The sequence below is a fragment of the Papilio xuthus genome, unplaced genomic scaffold, assembly GCF_000836235.2.
Source record: "Papilio xuthus unplaced genomic scaffold, Pxut_1.1 DF826159.1, whole genome shotgun sequence".
Taxonomy (NCBI): Eukaryota; Metazoa; Arthropoda; class Insecta; order Lepidoptera; family Papilionidae; genus Papilio; species Papilio xuthus.
Window position 1 is genome coordinate 2,289,168 of NW_013532490.1, and position 25,601 is coordinate 2,314,768.

Below are 25,601 nucleotides of genomic sequence, written 5' to 3' on the forward strand. Positions count from 1 at the left end.
AGCCTAGCCTCTTGGTTTGACATTTATTTAGCCGAAAAGGTACATCCCTAGTAACTATTAAAGTAGACCAAGGAACTCTTTGGTCAATCCAAATAGTCGTAAAAAGGAAATAATTGCATTTTAATTTGTATTTTATTTTGTTATAAATAAAGTTTGTTGTGCTTTAATATATGTAAGTGACTAAGGCTTTAAATGTGCGCACAAAAATGTATTTTTTCGTTAGAAAAAAGATAATGAGCGATGTGTTTTAAACGGAAATTTTATAACTTGTCTCTGTGCGGGGCGGTTGTTATTCGCTTGAATAAGGTAAAAATTTTCCACTATGTTACGTAATAATTTTTTTATTGCAAATTTTAATATTTTCACAACTTTGTAAAGAAAGGATGGTATAAGAAATCTTATAGGAGAATAGATTTTAAAGAAAACTTATTAATAAAGATATTTTGAAGATTTTTTTATGTGTAATTGTGAGTTTTTTAATTTGAAAAAAAAAATCTCGTCGTGTTTATAAAATTTTCATTAGATTTTTTTTAATTGAGTTATTTTTTTAATTAGAAATATTATCTTATAAGAAAAATATTTGTTGTTTATCGCATATACGACAGATGTCGCTTTTTGTTTACCATAAATTAATTTCTCCTGACAATGTAAATCTGCTTTGTTTATATTGCAACTACGATTAGTAATTACTGGGTAAGTTATTACTATAAAGTATTTATTGTTTCCTTAGTGCATGAAATATATAGATTTTTTAATTTAATTGTGCTTTTAAAGTGTTGTAGATTATATGTATAAATATCGATGCGTTTTTAACCCTTATTGTGGCAAGACTTATTTTTTGAAGTAAAGCAAAAAATACGCAAAAGCAAAAATAAGTTTAATAAAACTAAGTTTAAATTTATTTTAATTAGAACATAAGGGTTAAGTTGATAGGAAAATTTAATATTATTTTTTGTCAGTTAATTTTTGGTTGAAATAAAAAAAAAATTAAATACGTTACTAAAAATTGGCATAAATTTAAGTATTAAAAAAACGATGTGCGACTCGTAGTGAAACGGAATTAAGAAAAAAAAATCCTGACTACAAAATTATTCAGTGTTAAGAGTTTAAAACTATTTAATCATAAATAATTTGTCGGTAGTACGCACCATCGCCGTCATAATTGGAGCAAAAAATTCACCCCACGCTATAAAAAAAACCCAGCCCTCAATGAGAAGTCGGTGTCACAAAAAGCTTGAAAAAAAGTAGGGCGGCACGCGCACCACCAATTAACTCGTTCTTTTTTCAAACGGGCAAGTTTTTTTTCTTTTTTTATTGGTTCAGTCTAACGGAAGGGGCGGTTTTTTATGTGTCAATCCTTTTTTAAACGCGTGTAAACAAATGTATTGCTTAGAAAGTTGGGCCAAGTTGGGCCAACATGGGCCAACTGATATATTTCATAGCGAAGAATTACAGATAATTTTATAAGAAGGTATAATAACTATCTAGATATAGAAATGACAATACGACTAAGAAAAGGGGAAAGTGTGTAATTTTTTTTTACAATGTAGTAATAATTTTATTAAGTAACTTTAAAAAATATTAAATCTATGAACTTAAAATTATGTTTGAAAAGGGAAGGCTGGTCGGCCTTATTAGACAACTTTTCTTTCTTTTTCTTAAGAATATTATGTAAGCTCGGAAACTAAAATGTTTGTTGAAATGTTTGCCCAATGTGCTGGTGTTTAATATGTATTTTTTACCATTTAAACATCGTTGGATTTTGACACGCGATGTTTGGTGAGGGGTATTTTTTGTTAGATTTTTTTGTTCGTTTTCTTTTACCGGGGTAAATGTTTTGTGAGAATTGATATTCAGCTACCGTTAAACGGGCGATTTGCGTGAAATTTATTAACAGTTGTTTTTGTCATTTAATATGAAATGTGGTTTTACAATTTTTTTTTATTTAAATACGTTTACAACAATCTATTTTATCTGGAGGAAGTATATTCATTGGATAAAAAGTAAAAAAAAAATTACAAAAAAAAATTAAAAATTTTGTGTGCGCATTTTTAAATAACCCCCTGTAAATGCTATACCCTGTAGATAACCTGACAGGGTTTAAGATCTTCTTTTACACCTAAATAGGTGAAAATTTCCTCTCTAGAAACAAATTTTGTGTATAATTTTCCTCACTACAACTTAAACAAGGAGTGGACTTCTGTCTCCTTAGTAAGATGTTATTTCTTACATTGCATTCCATAGGCGTGGTTTAACACCTCGGTGTTCTCTTATTCTGCTGCTTGTTTGACCCCTTCTTCTCATGAGGGACGAACGCCACTGGCTGTTTTAAAATATTTTTTTTAAAGTAATATATTACGTGCATCTAGTCATAGTAAGTTAAGAGCTGGTATGCCTTATTACACGAAGGCAGTTGATATCGATCACACAAACGCAACAGACGGACAAGCACGATCTGTTCGCGGCCTCGTATAGTTCACTTGTCACGGAATAGTACCATCAATAATGTTTCACGTTAACTAGCTAAATAACTATGGAGTAAGCTATAGCACTGACTAATTATTCAATCCAAAAATTAGTCAATTTTTGGTAGAAAACATATTTAAATAGAATAAAGGATTGGTTATGAAATTTCAAGGTCACGTCACCTTTAACCGTATTTCTTTGCAAGAAAGAGAAAAAAGGTCTGAACGTAGTGAGATAGTAACAAAGCTACTATTAAATACAATTGCTTGTCTTTGCAAAACAATTGCCTAATGCCGTTATGTTAGTTAAAGAATTACTACGATAATTATGTTTTTATAATAATTTTTACTCGAACTAATTAATAAAAAAAAGAATCTAAAGAGCTATATTCTGTTATTAAAAAGATATGTAAAAAAGCCAATTCCGCTTAAGTTATCCGAACCCTTTAACGATTCTTCCAAAAATCATTAAAAATAGGTCGCGGTTCGTGAACGCGCGGTCATTACAACCCTCTTTTACAATTTTTTCATCGATAAACATGTTTCTTTCTCTTTACTTCGATGTTGCCATAAACAATACGATATTATTTTTTTCAATCTTTAAACCTAGAATTTTTGCAACGAATTTGCTATCAAATGTGTAAAATATAAAAAACCTCTATGGTTTAATTTAATCTTACTAATATTATAAATGCGAAAGTTTAGATGGATGGATCTTGATGAAATTTGACATACATATAGAAGAGAGCCGGGGAAGAACAAATAGGCTACTAATTATGTTTTTTTTTTAAAATTGACGATGACGATGACGACGGATGGAGTCGCGGGCGACAGCAAGTAAATAATAATATCAAATGTGTATAGATATACAACCGAAAGAGATATATATATATATATATATTAGGATATCCGAATGGGTATATCAAGACATTGTAGAAAAAAATCTAATAATAATTGTTAACATGGCAACATTTGAAATTAAAAATAAATCTATTTTCTATAGAAGGTTGGTTTGATAGGGCGATATAAATTGTCTTAAGTTAATAAATTACATATTGAATATTTAATACACTGTCATTTCAATAATAACGCGGTTCGTAATTCTATGTCTATTTTAAGTCGTACTATTCATTACGTGTTTATTATTTTTATTTATTACTAGCTTTTGCACGCGACATTGTCTGCATGAAATTAAAAAAGCTTGCTATAAATAAAGCCTATGTAACTCACTGAAAATGTAGCTCTCTAATGGAAAAAAATATTTTAGAAATCGGTCCAGTCTTGTTTGAGTTTCTTCGTTACATACAATTGTATTATACAAATATCCTCTTTATATTATTAAATGCTTTGATTGATTGATTTTAATGCGAACAAAATCACTGGCTAGAGTCAGTTTTATTATAAACTAGCTGTCGCCCGCGACTCCGTCCGCGTCGATATATAGAAAAACTTAATTAGTGTAGCCTATGTGTTCTTCCAGACTATGTTCTATACGTATGCCAAATTTAATCGAGATCCGTTCAGCCGTTCTAGAGATATCTTCAAACACCCATCCATCCATCCACATCACATCCATCTAAACATTCGCATTTATAATATTAGTAAGTTAAATAAAGCTCTTTACGGTATAAACTCGAAATAAAAAAGAATAAATAGAATCCTTCGTCCGTCTCCTGACTCTAAGTTAACCTCTTCACAAATTTTCAACCATATCGGTAAAGCCGTTCTTGAGTTATAAATGGTGTAACTAACACGTCATTCTTTACATATATATATATATAAAATTCAAGAGCTTAGTTTGTGAAACATGAAATAATTCGTTAACATCTTATAATAATATTATTATCTACAGTGCAAAGATTTCTTAAAGCGTTATCAATAATTCCTTCAACCTAATTACATTCAGAGTTTCTTCAGACTTCTTACTAAAATCAAAGCGCTTGTATATTAAATATTTTATCATAACCAAAGTAATTCTTTACTGTTGAAAATTCCCATAGACAACAATGTATTGTAGAACAATAATTAAAAAAAAACTATTAAAACCGGTCCTGTTCTATAAAAAGTTTAAAAAATCACCGTGTTATTAGTACCCTTGTGATCCACTAGGTGTTCAACATTTGCATATTGTAAAGGGTCAAATGATCCTTTTGTTTAGTTTTTGCTATACTCAAAGCGGAACGAATTCTTTGATATACTTTTTTTTATCTCTCAAGTATTTTGTTACATCCAGTTACATCCAGTTTCATCCGGTTCCATTGTATTCGTTTCATGGATTACGATTTGATATGTTGATAAAATTTTATTTTATTTCATCAATCTATAACTGAATATATCTATAACACGTCAATTTTAAAATGTATTAGCAAATAAAGAGAACGATTATCCTACGCAAAGCAAATAGGACTATGTCTTCTGTATGTTGTACATCGGTACCGAATTTCAACGAGATCCATTTAGCCATTTTAGAAACATTTTATAACAAACCATCCAAACATTCGCATTTATAATATTAGTAACATAATTTTACGCTAAGATAGATAGATGGATGGATGGATGTTTGTTACAATGTATATGCAGAACATCAGCATGTATCTCGATGAAATTTGACATAAATGTGGCACATACCCTGGAATAACACATAGGCTACTAATTATATTTTTAATTCTGCGCGAACGAAATTGCCGCCGACGTCTAGTCTTAATATTATAAATGCGAATATCTGGATGGATGTATTTAAGAATGTATCTCCAGAACATCAGCATGGATCTCGATGAAATTTGGCATAAATAAAAAATATAGTCTTGAAGAACACATAGGCTACTAATTACCTTTTTTTTAATTCCGTGCGAACGGAGTCGCGTTGCCAGCTATAGTATTACTATGAATTATTATACATAGATATAATTTATTTTCTATTTATAACATTATCTTCAATATAAAATAGCTTTAGAATCATGCGTATACGCTCTAATAGTTCTCCACAATGGAGAACGCCTTTGGCCGATGTAACATTATTATATTGTTGCTATAAAAAAAAATTAAAATGAAATATGGCGTCGGAACGTCCGAGACGACAGCTGCCGGCCGGCCATTGTTGCGTATAATATCCGTTTGAGCTTCATCCACACCTATAATGTTTAATGAACATCATTTCATTATTTATTTTTAAAATATCTGTAAATTATATGGCTTACAGGTAGGATAGGTTAGGTTTTTTTTTACAAATATTGTTTTTTTTTTAAACAATAAATGTGTTTTTATAATTTTTGTTTCATGCCATTACTATTTTATTAGATTAATTTTCTGATTTTACAAATTTTGTTACGAAGCGTGTTCTATCTTCATGTTTTAATTCTTAAGTTCTTTGAAATTTGATTTTGTAGATGTAGAACATAATCTGGAAGAACACATAGTCACAGTTTTTTTTTTTAAATTCCACGCGGACGGAGTCTCTGGCAACGACTACTGTATGCCAGAGACACTTTAATTTTTTTGAAATTTTTTTTAATCCATTTTGTTTCTTACAATTTCTTTGTAAGTATTAACTTAAATTTTATTTAATACAAAAATAATTCCTATTTTTAATATTAATATTTTTTATAAAAGTAAAGGTTATTCGGTTGCTTACACATCCGGAACATCTTTGTAATTGATAGGGAGTTGAATTTAACGCATATTACAAAGGTGCCCCTAAAGCTTGGGGTCATCGGGCGTTCACCGCATTGTTCACAACGGATATTATTATATCTGGCATGTCTGTTTGTCTCTTCATTTTTTATCTAATTCACTATTATTCAGAGTTAGTATTAATTTAGATCATCGCTTGGGCTATATACAATATTAAAACAAAACTAAAATTAAAAAAAAAAAAAACTTAATAAGCCTATGAGTTCTTTCGGAGTATGTTCTACATGTGTGTAAAAATTCATGAAAATTCCGGCAATTCCGGACATACCTTCAAACAAACAGCCATCCAACTAAATTTCCCCATTTATAATATTAGTAAGAAGTGAGATAACCAACTTTAAGCATAACAGTAAACTCCATTAGCATTCAGAAGGTCTTTTAAACTTCTAGATATAATCTTAAATTATAGAACATCCAAATTATACCAATAAGGCTTATAAAACTAAAGTCAAGCAGCGATGTAAAAAGTTTGATTTCTTTTTCTAATGTATTCAGCTATTACTATTTTTTTATTTATTTTTAAAAATCGAATTCAAACATATTTAAAAGTTTAATTATACTCGATTTGTTACTGTTTTATGACGAAATTTATAAGAAAATGCCTCAGAAAAGTGCTCCTCGTGACATCTAGTTTCCAAATTAGCAAAGAAAATTCAGTTTCATCGTTTGACCGCAACTTAAGAACTCTTGAAGTCATTTGGACTAGAATATAAATATCAAAATGAGCTAAAAATCTAATTTAATTATAAGAAAATTAGGAAACAAATAAATCAAGAAAAAATAAAAAACCTTAAAGACTTTTTTATTTTAAAATTGTTTAGAATTATTTGGTTTTGTGAAAATCTTATTCGATGTAAGAGTAAAGCATTATCTTATTATAGAAGCAAATTTGTGTCTAGGGAAATTACCTTAATTCTTAATCATTTGTCTGTATGCAACCTTTTTTCTACATTCTCGAGTCGTTAAGAGCGCCGCCTATTGACTTAAAGTACTCGCATATTCACAGACCGTATAAAAAGTCTTCCTAGTCCACTCCTACGTTGTTAGACCACGCCTGTTCATTATTATACCTGGCAATTGTCTTTAAGTCGCGATTTTAGATAATGTCTTGGGCATGTCGGTACATGCAATTTCAGACCTAATTATATATGGCAATGCATGCGGAACGTAATCATTTTTCCATGACAAGTATATGCAGTCTATAACAAATTTAATAAAACATTTGAATAGAATTTATTCACTGATAGAATATATATAAAAATTCATTTGTTTTTATATGTTTATAAAAATATTTTCTCTTGAGGTATTATTTTTTTTTGTTAAAATATTTTGCGTAGACGTTAAAAGGTCACAGAAAGCCGTAGACTTCGTAGCAAGCTACGCCATCTGTCGTGGGGTAGCGAGAGGGATGAATCACTTAATGAGGGCGTAAGACGGCGACAAAATGAAACTAAGGCGTTAGATATGAGAATAAAAAATAATGCTAAATTAATTAGCTAATCATCTTAGAAATAAATTTTCATATGCTTATTTGAATAGGAATTTTCAGTTAATATGATTTTTTATGTTTTCTAAATAATAAAGAACTCATACATTACGTAGGAACAACCTACGAATATCCGGTGTTTATATTATTCCGAGTTTAGGTAAAAATGAGAAAAAATCGAGGCCGAATCGTCCGTTGGCTAAACCCCATGAGCTAAGCTCCGCCTGAACAAGAAAAAAATTCAATAGTAAAGAGGCGTTACGGAAGTATTTAAAAACTCAACATGAAAGGGCTTTATACAAACTCCCCGAGTGCGAGCGAGAGCGTTGACATTAAGAAAAAAATTGTAAAGAAAGGCAATTCTTTTTCATTTCCTCCCTCACTAATAGGGGCTTAGAAAAAAATCGGTCGGTCTACTCGTCCTTTTCTAACGCATAGGGGTGGGATGCGAGCGGGCGCGGCGGAGCGAGAGGGGCGACCCTTCGCGCCCTTTTTAATAGTTGTTATTAGGTCCTCGGTCCGAACGGTCCGAGCGGGCCGAGCGTTTCGTAAGGCGGCTGTGGGCAAGGCGCGAGGCGCACGGCGCTGACCGTCGCGCGCTCGTCGCCGCGGCTTTTCCTTGACCGCTCGCATTTTTCCGCGGAAAAAACGCGGGGCGCACGCGCCCGGCGCCGCCGCCGGTGGGGATGTTCTTGACGACGTCTAAGGCGGCGGGGGCGGCGCCGCGTCTTGCTAGTTGGAGCGGCGTCTTCGCGTGGCGCGCGCGTCCGCCCCACCCCGCAAGAAAGCGTCGCGACGCGCAAGTTTTCCACCAAGAAGTTAGTCGTCGCCCGCCCGCGTCTCAAGGTGGTCCCGCTTTTCGCTTTCCCATTCCGCCCGCGTAAATAAACTGAAAGCCGCCGCGCGCTAAAGACCGTCCTCGTTGCAGGTCCAGCGCGGCTCCAGCCTAAGGCGCGGGACGTCGCATGTGTTCCTCGTGACCGTGCGCCCCAAACTGGAATTAATGTTGAAATACTTCAATGAGAACATATCCCTAGCGCTCCAGGAGAGGTACAGGGACCTCCATGATTACCGGAAGACGGAACCGGTAGAGGAGGGCTCACCGAGGGAGGCGAAAGTACCGAAAATAGCGGAGGAGGGCGAAGCGGTCGGCGGCGAGGGCGCTTACGAGGCGGGCGCCGCGCCGCCGTACCCTAGACTCCTGGAGGCGCCCAAGGAAGAGGATAACTTTGTGACGAGCTGGCTGCAGAATTCTTTCAAGATGACTGCAGCGGAGGGCGGCGAGGCTGCAGCGGCGGGCAGCGCCTTGGACCTTCGCGCGGCGCCGCTCTCGCTACACATCCCTGCGCTGCAGCCCGACCAGCGCCAGTTCAAGCTGCAGGACTTTTGGGCGCGCAGCCGGCCGGCCAGCCCTCACGAACCGCCAGCGACTCATGAACCACTCGAGCTGGCACAGCCGGGGCCAGCGCCGCCTACGCCGCAGCCACCCGCCACACCAGACCACAAAATCATGCCTGACAAGCTGGTTACCGACATACAGGTGAGTACTTTAAATTACTTATAAATTTTTGAGATGTCCCATAACTAATTATTGTTTAGGTGATGTTTAGTTTACTGTGATAAATTCAAAAGAATTAATTTGAAAATAAACAAAAAAATCCGGCTTACTTGTGACTCATGTAATTAAAAAGAATCTATAAGATCTTCCGACGGAACTTTAAAACTTGCGATTAAATTCACGGGAGTTTAACAACGTAAAATTATAATAATAACGTGAAAATGTTTATGTTACCGCTAGTGAATATATTGAAATACTGTGAAATGATAATATAACACTTTAGTAAAATTCAGATTGACCGTATATTTATCAATCAGACGTGTGTCTACTTCAGATCATGTAAATCGACTGACCCTTATGAGGTCTTACGAAACTCGTTTCAAATAAGGAACGATCCCTTCTTTAAAAAAAAAAAAACAGTTACAAGAAAGCAATACAACATATTGTGTGTACCTTTTGTTGAGCGAAGAAAGGGTTAAGGGCCTCGCGTTCGACTTATTATTAAATCGTTTTTGTCCTTACGTCGCATCCGGTTTTTACAAAGGATATGTAAATTAACGATAATCAATGATAATTCTATTATTTCGGTATTAGCTTGTGATCAACTTGTCGACGATATTTTCAATTTCTTTTGTTATTACGTTCGTATTTGTTTTGACCATATGGCTTATGATTGCGGTAAGAAACGGAAACCCTATCATTGATTCATATTATATGTCATACGAGTAAGATTAATCGTTTTTATTGTTTTTTTTTTAATTATAAAATACAATATCAAATTTAGTAAATTTAAATTTAGACGTTAAAATATATTTAAGGAATTCAAACACTAATAACTGATTTATTTTACTTAAAAGACTTAGGTCAAGATTTTTTTGAGTAAAAAGGGATTGTAAAAATAAAAAATTTTATGTATAGTTTTGGAAATGTCCTTAAATAAAATAATATTTGACTTTTGCACATAGTTAATACTTATTTAGTTAATAATTTCCACGTTAAATTATGAAAATAAAATTGTTAACTTACGCACAATAATGTTTCCGTAAAGCGGAGTTCCGTCGCATAATTCCTTAAAATAAAATTAAAACTAAAATAGCGTGTTCGATATTCAAATTTATTCGAAATTCAAATACAAAATTTATACATTTTTTTAAAAATTTCAAACCAAAGAACCGAAGACGAAAAGTATATTACTTTTTAAATTAGTTTTGGACTCGGCTCACCTTGCATTTGTCTTTTTCCCACGGAAAGGATTAGGGGTTTCATTGTGATTTAATTTTTTTTTCTATTTTCGCCGCGCTTTGTTTCACGGAAGGGGTGTTGACAGTTATTTGTTGCGAATCTGTTCTCATTCAATTTTTTTTTGTTTTAAAAATTCTATTAAACCGTAAACCGGTTCTGATATCCTGTTTTGTATTCATCGGTTTGTTTTTGTCTTTTTTTTATTTCGTTATAAATTAAATTTTAACGGTTAGACGGTTTTAAGTGGCAGGGCTATTGTGGTTATATTATTTTATGAAGAACGGTTAATTAAAAATTGATTTATTATTTTTCTATAATACATTTTTATATCTTATCAATTACAAGTTTGGTATAAAGATATCATATCAGACAAATCAAAGAAAGAAGGTAAAAATTGACTAAGTTAAAATAGATAACTTTTTTAAATTTCTTGACTATTTATAAACTAAATTGAACATAAAAATTATTTAAAAAAAAACATAGTACATATTTAAATGTTGTATATTGAAATCTATTACTTATATTATAATCCAAAAATGTATGGGACATCATCGAAGAATGTATATACGTAATGAGAAATTAATATGATAAATTTTTCTTTCACGCCCGCTCCGGAACAGCAACAATCACCATCCGCTGACTCAACAATGAGCGAGAGATCCCTCGTGCCATTTGCACTGGTAAATTTACTGTCATCACTCAATAATATCGATGTAAATAATTTTTTTTTAAATTATTACGTGTGCTCTGTATTTTACGTGTTCTGTATTTTGTTTACAATTTAATCGCATTCTTTTGTTTTAATTTAAAAATGGAACTTTTGCTTTTTTTTTAATTTAAAATGATTGGCTGGTTGTAAAATATAGTGCATGGCTTGATGGTTGCTTGCTGACTTTGAATTATTATTAACGACGTTAATTAATGGTTGAAAATCTACACTAAGGGATTAAGGTAGCCTTTAATTAGTGCGGCAGTTGATAAAATGGTGTAATAGTAACGCATGATCGCATTAGAGTTGTGTGCTTTTATTTACCATTAAAGACTTTAATGTGTCCAGAGCTGAGACTGTTTTTTTGCGTAAATAATTTAAGTAGTCTCTTTATTATTCTACTGTTATAATCAACATTATATCGCTTAATATAAAGTTTTTTTTTTAATTTATATGAAATAAGGACTCAAGAGTAGGAAAAAACAGTTCATTCCATTCGTATTTTTCCCTAGAATGATACAAGGATGTATGCTTAAGCCTGTAATTGCTAGTTTTTTATTTATTTATTGGTGTTAATGTTATTGATATCCCCACAGCCACAACAGCAGTCACCGACGGGGGAGGCGCCGATGCCCGACCGCAGTATGCTACCCTTCGCATTGGTAAATTTCCTGAATAGCCTCAATCTTGATGTAATTATTTTCAATCTTTCTTTCACCTTCTCTTATTTTTCATTACGGAAACTTATTCAACGTTAAAATGTAATTATTGACTTAAATATTGCGTAGTAACTCAAAACTCAGTCACCGAATTATTAATAATTTTGGTTGACAATAATTTCATTACTAAAAAAAAACCTGGTTATATAATTTTGTCTATTTTATTTCGACTTAAATACTTTTTAAATTATGCTATTTATTAGTATAGATACTAAGTTACATCGTTCCTAGATTGGTGAACGAACTACCCTCAGATTTGATAAAATGTATTTCACGAAAAAACAAAGTGCAAGCTCAAAACATTTTTGTCCGGAAGACCTTAACGCTTGTATCAAACCAATGAGGTTTATTTAGCGTTATATATATGTTTATTTGTATTCAAAATTGTATTGTTAAATAAATAAATAAAAGTATATACAAGACGCCAGGGTAAACGGCAGAGTAGTCGCTTTTCTTCAAATTGCGTCGCGACGTATTGTGATTTTTTATAACATGTTTAGTAATTCTTTTAATTGGAACTTTACATATCGAATTTCTAAACTATGCATATTTTTAAATGATATACCAAGTATGTATAATTCATATATTGTGTAAGTACTTAAATGTTTGTACAATATAATTCTAGATTTTGTTTACATTTCAAATCTAATTTATTGTCTTAACGAATCAGTTTCCGTATAATCTATTATTTATTTTAATGATGAGCCTTATAGACTTATATAATATATACTAGCTGTCGTCCACGACACAGTCCGCGCGAGATTAAAAAAATGAGTAGCCTATGTGTTCTTCCAGACTAAGCTCTTCTATGCCGAATTTCAGCGAGATTGCAGACGTTCTGGAGATACCTTCTAACAAACATCCATCCATACATTAGCATTTATAATATTAGTAACATAGGTTTTGCTCGATTTTTATCTATTAAACGCTATAAGATTATGATATATAAGCAACCAGTATGAATTTAAGTGATTTCTTGAAAGTTACGGTAGGACAGAATATATTTTTTTTAGCATTTTTTGTACTTCTTTATAATGCTCATCAATTATGCTTTTATATGTTTTCTCTAATAACTAATTATGACTTTTTTGTTTTGTTTATCTTAATTTCTTCGTTTTATTATTTACTTATATGTACTAGAATTTTAAATATATAGCTTGATTACTAATATTTAACTTTTTAAGCATCACTTTCACATCTTAAAATAATAATTTAAAATCTAATTTGTATTACAGACTAACATTGAATACAATTTAATTGTTTTTCTTCATATTATGTACAGTCGCATTCGTTTGCAGTGGTCCAGTTACAGAAAAATTTTCTTGCTCCTGCAACAATTAGACTGTAATCTACTACAGAAAGTTACATTCCTATGGGATATACTCATATGATGGTAAAATATACAAGTTTTGCAAAATTTACCAACCTTTTTCGTTCAAGGCGTACAAGACAAACAACAGACGCCTTTTAGGCACTGCAAACGACTGCGACTGTACTGAAAAGCTTAGTGAAAACTGGGAAGTTGGTCGTTGTACCCGAGTTTGGGGGAAGATGGGGCAAGTTGGTTAAATATAATTGGAATGTTAATTGTTCTATTTTTTGTACAGCAACAAGCGCGACCGGGGCAGAGCATAAGCGAGCGCACGCTGGAGGAGTGCTGGTCGACGCTGCAGCGAGTGAGTTGGCACCTGTTTCAATGCGTATTGTTATCTTCCAAGGGTCAAGGGATAGTGGACGCTGATATATCGATACGGAACTAAGCATTTTAAAAACAAAGACATTTTATCTACTTAACTTAGTTATGTCACAGGAGAATAGATTCGCGAATAAATGCTTTAATCCTATTAATTAAGTTAGCGAGAGTTTAGATTAATCTTTATATTATATTAAATATACGAAACAAAACAGAGCTGTAACTTTTGGTTATTTAGGTGATCAGCGAATTGTAAAAACGATTTTAAAATCTGTTATCGATATATCAAGCTAAAACATATCCCTAAATGGGTATTGGTTACTAACCGATAGCTAATTATAAGTTAATTTATAAGATTTTTTTAAACAACAATTGTTAGATTCAAGTGTTCCGTAAATTAAATCTTCCGATTATATTAAAGGTAATGAATTCTTAGCGCGTTAAAGATTTTTATCGAATCGTTCTATCGACGGGTGGTAAGGGAAGGAGTGTTGGGGTTTTATATTGTAATGTTAACTTTATGTAGGTATCTAGGTCCCGATCTATTTGTTGAATATTCATTGTGGGAAGTGTTGGAAGTTTTTAACACGTTTCACTCATTTGATTTGCTTACCGTAAATAGTATTGCGTACAATGTAGGCGAAATATCTACTGTATATATAAATATATCGTGCGATGTATGTTCGCGATAAACTCCGAAACTATTGAACTTATTCTTATCAAATTTTGTAAGCATCTGTAATTTAGTCCGACTTGGGAGATAGGGTAGTTTTTATCTCCATTATTGATTTTTTATAAATTCCGCACGGACGGAGTCACGGGCAACAGTTAGTATCTTTTTATTGAAATACTAGCTGTCGCCCGCGACTCCGTCCGCGTGGATATATAAAAAACTTAATATATAGATAAGTTAAATAAAAAGCAGCTCTTCAAGGCATAAATTCGAAAAAAAAGAATAAATAGTATCCTACGTCCGTCTCCTGGCTCTAAGCTACCTCTTCACGAATTTTCAGCCATATCGGTAAAGCTGTTGTTGAGTTATAAATAGCGTAACTAACACGACTTTCTTTTATATATATATAGATTAGCAGGAAATGGAAAGTAATTTTCTTGTAAACATTTTACCAGAGGGACCAGAAATATAGTTGTAACAAAAGTTATTGTTCTCTTCGTTTTAAAAGAGAATGAAAGGGATGACAATATATATTTTTGGACTTCTGCATTTATCGGACTTGCCAATCCCATAGTATCTTTCCTTAAGATTTAATGAACGAGCTGGCAAAGACTTTAAAGTTAAATATAGGCCACGATATCTATTAAGTGTTAAATATTTATTATATCGAACAATAAAGGTTGTATGCAACCTGCAGATGTTCCTGACCAGGTTACTTCCTGGACATGGCTCGCATACGGCACCTTGTAAGCAGATGCAAGTTTTACCGCCAAAATAAAAGCAAGGAGGTGCGATCACAGATTACTCGTATAAAAGAATTACACGAACTGGAAATACACTTGACTATGAATAATAGTGATGGGCATTATCGATTCTTTTTTATTAAAATAAATGACAAGCATTCGAACACTTCTTTTCAAGTATTAGTCATAAATAGAACTTAAACAACAGTCTGTAATACTAATCCGAACATAACTATAAGGCTATGACTAACATTTCTAAAAAAAAAAATCTAGATAAAAATACGTTAGGTAAAAAGAGTTCCATTTTTTGTGTTCTCATGTATTCCTAAATGAATACAGCAGAGTTATTTAATTAACTCTGTGGAAACAATGTCGCGCATACCAAAAAGTATATTAGCAAAAAGTTTTAATAGAACCTCGTTGTAATGTAGCATGCATTTTGAAAGCACAGGTGGTTAAAAAAAATAAACGGGACGGCGTACGTCGGACGTTAAACGGAAAAGTGCACTCGGGTAAAATAAAAACTATGCTCCGTACGATGTAGCACTTGATCTTTCGACGGAACAGAAAAGTAAGATGAGTAGAGTAGTTTTATACTAAGTTTATTTCTTGAATTATTTCGAATTACTCTTTTTATATATTACAGTTACATTAGGCTAGTTTTACAGATTAGACTCTAAGTTAGTTTGACGTCTTATACAAAATTAATTTATAGTGACAGTTTTAAGTATGAAACAATGTTTAATTTGAAGCCTGTTTAATGGTGATTTAAGTGATCAAAATACTTTTTGAAAGAACTTATTTTTCCTTGGAAATATGAAACATTAAGCCCTTATGATAAGGTTAAATTGTCACGCAATTTTTTTAATTGTATATGCTACTCTATAGATTTTATGTCCCGACAAAAAGTACTTGATACGGCTTGTCGAAAAAAATCTTCAACATTTGCATGTCGATCCGCAATGAATTTATAGTTATTGCCGCGGGATTTATTGCCGGCGTCGCTTTCCGCAAAATAAAAAAAAATCCGCGGGAAAATGACCGCCGTTCGAATTTTAAATTCAAATCGCAATTGTTTTTTCGTTCCGAAATTGAAACGATTTTGACGTCCGCCGCCCGACCGGGACATGTGTTGTAGTTTTTTTTTTACATTCTCTTTTATTTTGATTTCGCGGTACGCCTAACAAGGCGTACCGCGTAAAAGTACCAACAGGTAGGGATGGTAGATTTTTAAATTTTAACCTTTTTTAGTGAGTTCAACGAATGTTCGTACATAAAAACGATTTTAGTAAATTCGAAAACAAAAATATTCTTTGTTATGTGCGCTAACTACACAAGAATTATATTGTTACATATAGCAGTTGCCCGCGACTTCATCCGCGCGAAAAAGAAGCTAATAAATAAAGCCTATGTCAGTGAATAGTGATGTTTTCAGACACATTCAAAGAATTCTGCGAATCGTAGTTTCGAAGACTTTTCAATGCAAACAATCTTTTAACTTTATATTAATATTTTCTACATCTGGTTAGCTGTACTAATTGAATAATTTAACTTGTACACTATGAATATATAAAAACGTTTTGGTACGGTAACAAGAGACATCACTATTGTATGTCTATATCAGGAATTCTTTCGGTATATTTTTCCTTCGGGGCATCGCTAGTAAATCAAGTGTCTTGTCTTACTTTCTGTCTGTCGGTCTCTTTGCTGCGAATATTGTTTTTTAAAGACGTATTTAACGATGTACCAAAATTAGAACGTTTGGTACATCATGTATTCAGATTAAGACGTAGTCGCATGTGCTTTAAGAAAAAATAAAAAAACAGTACTTATGTTTGAGATTAATTTCATCTAATATAAGGTTAAGCGTCTTATGAAAGTCAGTAGTAAAATTTATTTTCCAAAAATAAAAAATTAAATTCGCGTAAATTCACATTCAAATAAGAAATGTATAATTTTTTTTAAACATTAACATCTTGTAAAAGTATCAAAAACGGGTTGTAAAGGGTGAGAAAGGGGGTTGCTGTAATTATGAAAAGTGTCCAAGGAGGGAGGAAAAATTGTGCGGGAACGTTTAGAAAAAAGTGGTCTAATGACCGAACAGCTTTTAAATTTAATAGGTTTTGAAAGATTGTCTCCGTGCCTTGATAGTCTGGCATAACGAGTTTCTCAACTGATATTGTTAAGTCTTTAAAAGTACTTTTTCTTTCATATTTAGAAGCGAATAAAAGTTTTTTTAAGAATAACACACAGGATTAAAAAGGTCAAACACCTTTTCAGTTTACATTGTTCACTCTTAATTATTATAAATAGTAAATCGTCCAACATAACATGAGATTTGACTCCTATAACGTAATATACAAAATTGTATAATAAATAATATTTTCGAGCATAAAATACGTGAAATATGAGTCACCAATCAAAAATTTACGTGATGCATGTCATAAAACCTAAATAAAGTTATACATTCTTGAATTTATTTTATCTTATAACTAGCTTTCGCCACGACTCCGTCCGAGCGGAATTAAAAAAAAATACTTGATAAGTAGCCTATGTGTTTTTCCAAATTATGTTCTACATCTGTGCCAATTTTCATAACGATCCGTTGAGCCGTTCCGGAGATACCTTCAAACAAATATCCATTTAAACATTTGCATTCATAATATTAGTAAGATAAAAAAATATGAAAGTTATCGTTGGTCGTTACTATGAATAGAGCTCGCTTAAGCGATGTCCGCACATTTCTTCTACTTGTTTTTTCACGGCCATAACTCACTGCGCGAAGGAAACGGGGGGTTTTTTGGTCGAAACTTGAAAATTTATTTTGCAATTAGCGCCCGGGCCACACTTAACACGGCAACATTATTAGAAAACTTTTTGATATTGCTCATAAAAATATCGTTTTTTCGGACACCTGCCTGAATTTCGGCTGTGAATTTTTTATTAATGTAAATACAACCTGCCAGAACGTAAAAAGACGCTATGAACTGAGAATAAACTGAAATAACTTTTCAACGTTTTTTTTTATTTTATACCACAATCAACAAACAAAAATGTTGCCAGAAATGACAGATAAAAAATAAAATTAAATCTAACCTAAAGTACCTATTTACCACTTAGATTTTGAAGCTATCATACTTTTTACGTAACGTCTTTTAACCGAATTTTGACTTGATGTTTAAAAATCGTCATAAGAAATTATATACAAAAATTTTTAAATTAGATGTTAAATTCATGAACGTCCACTAATTTAAAAGGAGAAACGTTTTAAGTATGAAAAATGGTTGATTAGCGAAGCACGATGTCGACATGACAACGGTCCGAGGTTGAATTCTTACAAACACTACAAATTGGCGGGAAAACAGCGTTCTCCCGGGAGTGGCGGACTGAGCGAAAAACTCGACAAAAATTAGATTTCTACTTTGTACGACGATTCAATGGTTTTGACACTTGATATTACGGACAAACAAATTAATCGTGAACACACAATGATCAAGAATAAAGAATAATAAAATATGTAATAAATAGTGAGTGTAATTCTGTATATTGTTTACTGTTGTTCTGATAATTGTTTACCTTTTTATAACGGTTTTTACAAACAAGTGACTGTCGTGAACAATTGAATTATTATAGGGTTTATATCTCTTGCGAGAGCTAAAACAATCTATAATAGATACTTTGTTATCGCTTCAAAAGTTATATTTAGAATTTTATAAGGAATTTTAGGAGTACTTAAAATATAAATGAACTTCAATCTATTCTTAACGTCGTTGTATAATATTAAAATTACTAATCTAAGGAAACAAATTACGTAGACATATCATCTCAATTTTATTATCATACAAGAATAATACAATATCCAGTCTCTTTAGATTTAAAAAAAATTGATATCTCAATTGTATATTTTTACATTGTCATTTAATCAGTCGGTTTTCGAATTAATTTAAAATATAACATTAATTATTGTAAAATAAACAGAAAATACTCCATAGGGCGTTGGTGGCTCAGGGGTCAAGCAATTGACTTGCAATCTGCAGGTCCGGGGTTCTAATCCCGCCTTGTACCAATGTGTTTTTCGATTTCCGATTTACATATGTACATTTATCCGACGTTCTTACGGTGAAGGAAAACATCGTGATGCAACCTGCACATATCTGAGAAGAAATTCAAAGATTTGTGTGAAGTCAACCAACCCGCACTTGGCCAGCGTGGTTGACTATGGCCTAATCACCCTCTTAGGGTAGGCTCCGAGCCCCTCGGTGGGGATGTATAGTGAGCTGATGATGACTCCATTCTAGCGTAGTAAGGTATATAGGCAAATCAATTTCAGACATCTGTGCATCTAGTGTGTTATTTAATACTAATTTGCACAATTCTTAAAATAAAAATAATATCAAGTATTAAGATTATTTAAGCCCGCACAGCTCCGAGCTAATGGCCCGCGTTGCACAGTAAAAAAGGCGTCGTCGACGGTGGAAGATAAAAATTAGCTGAAATTAAAACAGTCTAACGAAGGCCCATTCTGTTCCTTACCTCCTTTCCTTGCCGGCCAACTAATTCTTCACTTATTTTCTTGCTCTTGGAAAATATTCCTTCTTCAAACACATTTAAAAGTAATTTAGAAAGCGAAGTATACTTATTATGCATTGAATCTTATTAATATTATAAATGAAAATGTTTAGATGGATGGATGGATGTTTGATTGAAGGCATCTCCAGAACGGCTGAACTGATATTGATGAAATTATTCATTCATATAGAACATAGTCTGGTAGAACACATAGGCTACTAATTAAGATTTTTTTTTAATTTCACGCGGACGGAGTCTCGGGTGACTGCTAGTATTTTTATAAATTAGGGAATGATAAAACAAAAAGGACACGAATGACATTAAACAAGATATGTTTGAAACGAAATTCTATATATATTTGCATATTAACAATCTGTTAAGTACTAGACATATTGGGCCGCGGACGAGAGCGAAAGCGTGCCCGTGGTCCCGTCCCGATGCGTTGGAGGAACAGAGGGGTTTAGTGGGTATGCCTCCGCTATGGAGGAGAATCCCACATAACTACCGCGTCCCCCCCGGGGCGCGGAGTATGCATAAAGCATTCCCTTCTGAAAAAAAAGGTACTAGACATATTATCTAGGTATCTTTTCTTTTAATTTTTCTAACACAATATTTATAACATAGCATAGCATATGCAAAGAGCATCTCTCAAGCGTTCCTATAACATACAAACAAAACTCCTTTTGTTACAACCAGTTTGTATATCCGTCGTATTATTTGCAATAATATAAACAACTCATCGTTAAACTAACCCTTCATTTAGTGCATTTGCCGCTCGGTTGATTCCTAAATACTGAATTTAAGACCTAAGTAGAAAAAACCGGAACGCCATGATTATTTTTAATAATAATGTAATGCTGTTATTAGAATTTCATGCTGTGTTGATCACAATGTGCCGTTTAAACTATGTTTCTTCTAAAGATTTGATAAATCGATAACATTTATTTATTCCAAACTAACTGTCGCCCGCGAATCTATCCGCGCGTTATTAAAAACATAATTATTAACCTATGTGTTCTTCTAGACTATGTTCTACATCTATGCTAAGTTTCAGCGAGATCCATTCAGCTATTTATATAATATTAAACGGGCTGTTTTTAGGATTTTCCTGGCAATTATTCGAATTTTTCTCACCTTTAAACCTTCGCAAGACCTCCATGAACATTTCAAGGCCAAGATAAGATAAATCCGTTCATCCGTTCTCGAGTTTTTGCGAGACTAACGAACAGCAATTAATTTTTATATATACAGATAAATATGACATCAAAGTAATCTAATCCAATGAAATAAAATAATTTTATTTGCATATTTGAATGTGAAGCGATTCATTATTATTTAGACCATTCTCAAAAATATCTGTAGTAATCTTACTCTTACTAATATGATAAATGAGAATGTTTGGATGGATGGATGGATGTTTCCATGAATATATCTCGGGAACGAATCTATGTGTCTCGGTGAAATTTGGCATAGATGTATAACATAGTCTGGAAGAACACATAGGCTACTAATTAGGTTTTATTAATAACGAGCAGACGGAGTCGCGGGCGACAGTTAGTAAAAGAATAAATCTTTGACAACTTCACTTAATAATAGTATATCATGAATTCAAACAGACAGGAATTTGTTCAGAAATATTGTAAAGAACAGAAAGACCACCGTGTTTCTAACTGCAATGAAATAAAATTGTTCCTATAAGAAAACCTCGACAAATACGGCAAGTCATAAGAACTCAAAAAAACCTTAGTGAGAGCACTGATGAAAAACTCATATATCTCCGTCCCGCTCGCACGCAGACCATCTCTTTTGTTGGCGAGACACGTCTTGATACTTGATACTTATTTATAATAGTTTTTATAAATTTTATTCAATAATTTTATTAAATGTTCAAAATTTGGTAAAATTAATTTCAAACATGTCTATAATAATGTACGATGTTATTGTTCCCTTGACATAATTTTACGCAAATTTACCTGAAATTCAAATATCTTAAAAAAGTTAAATATTTATACAGTAAGAATTAAGTCCAATTAATGTTATGAATATAACATTTAATCAACAGACACGTTAACTTTTCCATGGTCAATAAATTACTACTATAATTCTATCAAATAAAATGATTACGTAAGAAAAATATGAAGAATTGTAAAGTAAGTCATAAAATGTTCGCCTCAAAGCAAGGAACCTCGCGGATACGGTTGGCTATAATAAAAAAGTTAGCAAGTACCTACACATAAGTGCATTACGATGGTACTTACGTCTCTACAACTATAGTACTTATAAACACAACGCCTACGAGCCACGGCCCGACTGCACAGCGATTTTTTGCACCACACTGACATTTGAAAAATACATTTTGACGAAAACGGACACATTTCTCGTTGGCGGGAACTTTTGTACAGATTAAAAAACGTCCTTGGTACTAATTTCGCGTGTTGAGTAAAGTTTCGACTCTGTTACGTAACGGGAAAGTTTTTGAACGTGTGCGAAGGATTTTGATACGGTTTTTAAGCGAAGTTTTAAAGTGAAGTGCCTCGGAGTTTCTAAACATCGAGTGCGATGCGTGACACTAATCAAGTTCGTTCGGAAATCATTTCAGTGGGATATCGATGCAGGTTGGATAACATTTCTTTGTTTTTTTTTAAATTATAACTGGCTGGTTATAAAACATAGGTTCATGTTTGTTTTTATTTTATAGTGTTTTGAATTTAGCAATTTAATAACGAAGTGCGTAGATAAACCTATCAGGAATCAATATTATTTTTTAAACTATTTGCAGTATTAAGATAAACGTAGGTTTATTTCTTTTAATATTATCATATTAATGTAAATGCGTATCGTCGTTAAAGTGAGTAGAGAAAGTGATCGCAAAACAGCATATTTCTAAAAAGTATAATGACATTTGCATACTAAATAATATTATAGACATTAGACAGTTACATTTACTAGTCAAATTAAAAAAAAACTACATTCTTTACGTAAAGAGATTGTGTTATTAAGTGATCACTGAGTCCTTTAGGTAGATTTAGTACAAGATTCAACAATTTAATTAATATACTAGGAGAATAGGTGCAGATATGTGCCTTTGGGACTCAAGACTCTCTCCAATCGAACTCTAGGATGACCTTCGATAGTGTTTTATTGTTTAAAATCACATATAATCCATGTTATGCCATTACAAGCCTGGGTTTCTTTTGAAGAATCTCCTCGTATACAAATCTTACTATTATTATAAATGCGATAGTTTAGATAGATGGAAGTATGGATGTTTGTTTGAAGGTATCTCCGGAACGAATCAACGGATTTCGATGGAATTTGACACACATGTATGACATAGTATGGAAGAATATAGAGGCTACTTATTAAGTTTTATTTGAATTCCACACGAACGGAGTCTCGGGCGAAAGCTAGTTAGTGCATAAATTCGAAATGAAGATTCAAATTGTCATGTTATGGATGACGAAATTTCTGTTTATATTACGTTTATCGATCGTTTTAATTATTCAGTGTAATTATATTTATAAATAACTAGCTATCGGCCGCGACTTCGTTCGGAATTAAAAATAAACTTAATAGCCTATGTGTTCTACCTATGTTCTACATCTGTGGTAAATTTCATCAAGATCCGTTGAGCCGTTTCGGAGGTACATTCTATCAAACATCCATCCATCCATGTAAACTTTTGCATTTATAATATTAGTGAGATTAAATCTATGTTTTTAAATATAACGATAGAAATAAGGAAGTAGATTAAATTAAATTTATATTTTTGTGAATTAAACCAGAATTTTATTAATCATGGTTTAAGTTGACTCTTGCAATGACATTTATATGGAGTTTATGCATGGATAAAAACAACCAACAAACTGTTTTTTCCTCTTGATATCATTTAATTAAAACTGCCAAGGTTTTTGTTATTATTATTTTATCTTTATTTTTATAGACATTATTTTTTTGGCCTCAAGTTATTCATCGGGTGGACAGGAACGGCAATTATTTTTGTAACAATTGTTTCTAAAGTTTCTTAATTAAGCGTTGAGATTTAAAAAGAAAATCGTTGAAAAAAAAACATTTCTTCAGTTTTTTTTAATTGTTAAACGGTCACTAAAACTCATGGAAATATTAATAAACTAACAATCACAAAAAGATTTTTTTACGTGTGTAATTTTTAACTCGTTTGACTTTCCCTGTTACTTGTGATATTAAATTTTAAAAAAAATTATACAATATCGGAAGTTACACGACTTGCATCTATAATATCAGATTGAATAAATTATTATAATATTGACAAACAATTTATTTTTATCTGTGGTCGCATTTCTATTTTTATTTTATATACGATTTGAATATTTTCACCAAAACATAACACGGCAATGTGTCACAATGTTAGAACAACATTTCTCTATCTCTAAAAATATCGATGTTATTAATAGTTTAAAAATTAAATATGTTAATTAAAAAATAAATAAAAACACGTCCATGTAAAGCATATTTTAACATTATTATACTAATACTAGCAGTTGCTCGCGACTTTGTCGATGTAGAGTTTAAAATAAGTATACTTACTCCCAAATTCAACAAAAATCTCGTCAAATCAATCCAGCCGTGCTGATATTATCCGGAACAAACAGACATATTCACGGATGATATTTAAAAAAAATACGTTTTTATTACATACAACCAGACTAATTTTATAAATATCTATATATTGATATAAACATAGATAAACAAATGCATACGAGAAAAGATAAATCTAATTATAAATAAATTATAAATTCAAATTTGGAATTCAAAAATTAATTGCTTTATTTTTAAAATTTTATTCTTATGTTGGTCAATAAAATTATATGAGTTTTTTTTTATAATTTAAAAAGTTTTCATAAGTGATTTTAAAAGAACAAGATTATAATTCTAACAATAGAAAGTTTGATTTTAATATTATTTTGTTGTGGACAGTTTAAGCATACTTTGTATTTAAAAATAAACTTCTTTGTCTGTTAGTTCGTCTCTCAAGGTTCGTTATTTATTATCGCATAAAATTAAAAAAAAAATGCCTGAGAAAAGAACCTAAATTTGGTATATCTCGTACATTCATATTTTCCAAAGCCATATTCGTATAATTAAAAATCTCGGGTAACTTTGACGTATTTTTTGTCAGAAACTTCGGCCAATGTAGCAAACGGGTTATATTATATTTTTTAACTATTATTATAATTTAACCTTTTAATTTGATAAAGGCAAAGGTATTTCTCTTATAGTTTAAAATCGTTCTGAATATTTTTATTACCATTAAAGGACATTGGCCTGACGTTACTATAATCTGTCCCTTTCTAAAGGTATCAAGAGGTCATCAAGACCTTTCTCAACTTTTCAGTCTTTAGAAAGTTCCCAACAATAACGTTGCTTGTAAAAATCTTAATAATATAAGTGCAAATATTTGAATGGACAGATGTACAGAACGGCTGCATGGATCTTACTGAAATTTGGCATACATGTAGAACATAATCTGAAGGAGCATATAAGCTAGTAATTTTTTTCCACGCGGACAGAGTCACGGGCGACATCTAGTTATGGTTTCAAATATTAAAATATCTCGATAATATTCTGTTAGCGTTCATAGATCCAAAGACTACGTCATAATTCAACATAATAGAATGAATGATAATATATCGAATGCGGCATAAAAAGTGAATTATGTAACACGAGTCACGCACACAACAGCACTGTTGTCGTAGGTCAAGACTCCGTACGCACACATGCAAACAGTTTAAAACAAGAGAGCAACGTACGCAGTTAACGGTATCGGTTTTCGCAAATATAGCAAAATTTTTCAATATAACTATATATCTGACACAAACTGCTTTCCTTTCTCTTTCTAATTAGGCCAACATTCCGCTTAGTAAAAACGTTTTAGTTTTATACGTATCTGAATACATGTATTTAAAATTATAAGGCTTTTTGTTTCTGGTTCGTATATTCTGAGAATAGAATTCGCGAAAGCTCAACCTAAAAAGAGCAATAATATTTCTTCCGTTTGTCTAAACTCGTTGCGCA

The 25,601-nt window shown here is 32.3% G+C and overlaps 1 protein-coding gene across 6 annotated transcripts in view; it reads left to right on the plus strand.

Moving 5' to 3' along the window:
* Nucleotides 1-252: 252 nt before the first annotated feature.
* The window catches only part of LOC106123196 (zinc finger protein 628), a 63,408-nt gene continuing 38,059 nt past the window's right edge, over nucleotides 253-25,601 (plus strand). For 4 of the 6 annotated variants that reach the window (XM_013319424.1, XM_013319428.1, XM_013319426.1 and 1 more), the window contains exons 1-5: nucleotides 253-306; nucleotides 8,570-9,181; nucleotides 11,062-11,154; nucleotides 11,747-11,842; nucleotides 13,477-13,545. In XM_013319424.1, the coding sequence (XP_013174878.1) occupies nucleotides 8,645-9,181; nucleotides 11,062-11,154; nucleotides 11,747-11,842; nucleotides 13,477-13,545 (795 nt within the window). In that variant the 5' untranslated portion in view covers nucleotides 253-306; nucleotides 8,570-8,644. The remainder of the gene's footprint in view (nucleotides 307-8,569; nucleotides 9,182-11,061; nucleotides 11,155-11,746; nucleotides 11,843-13,476; nucleotides 13,546-25,601) is intronic. The other 2 variants (XM_013319425.1, XM_013319427.1) reach the window with 2 other exon arrangements.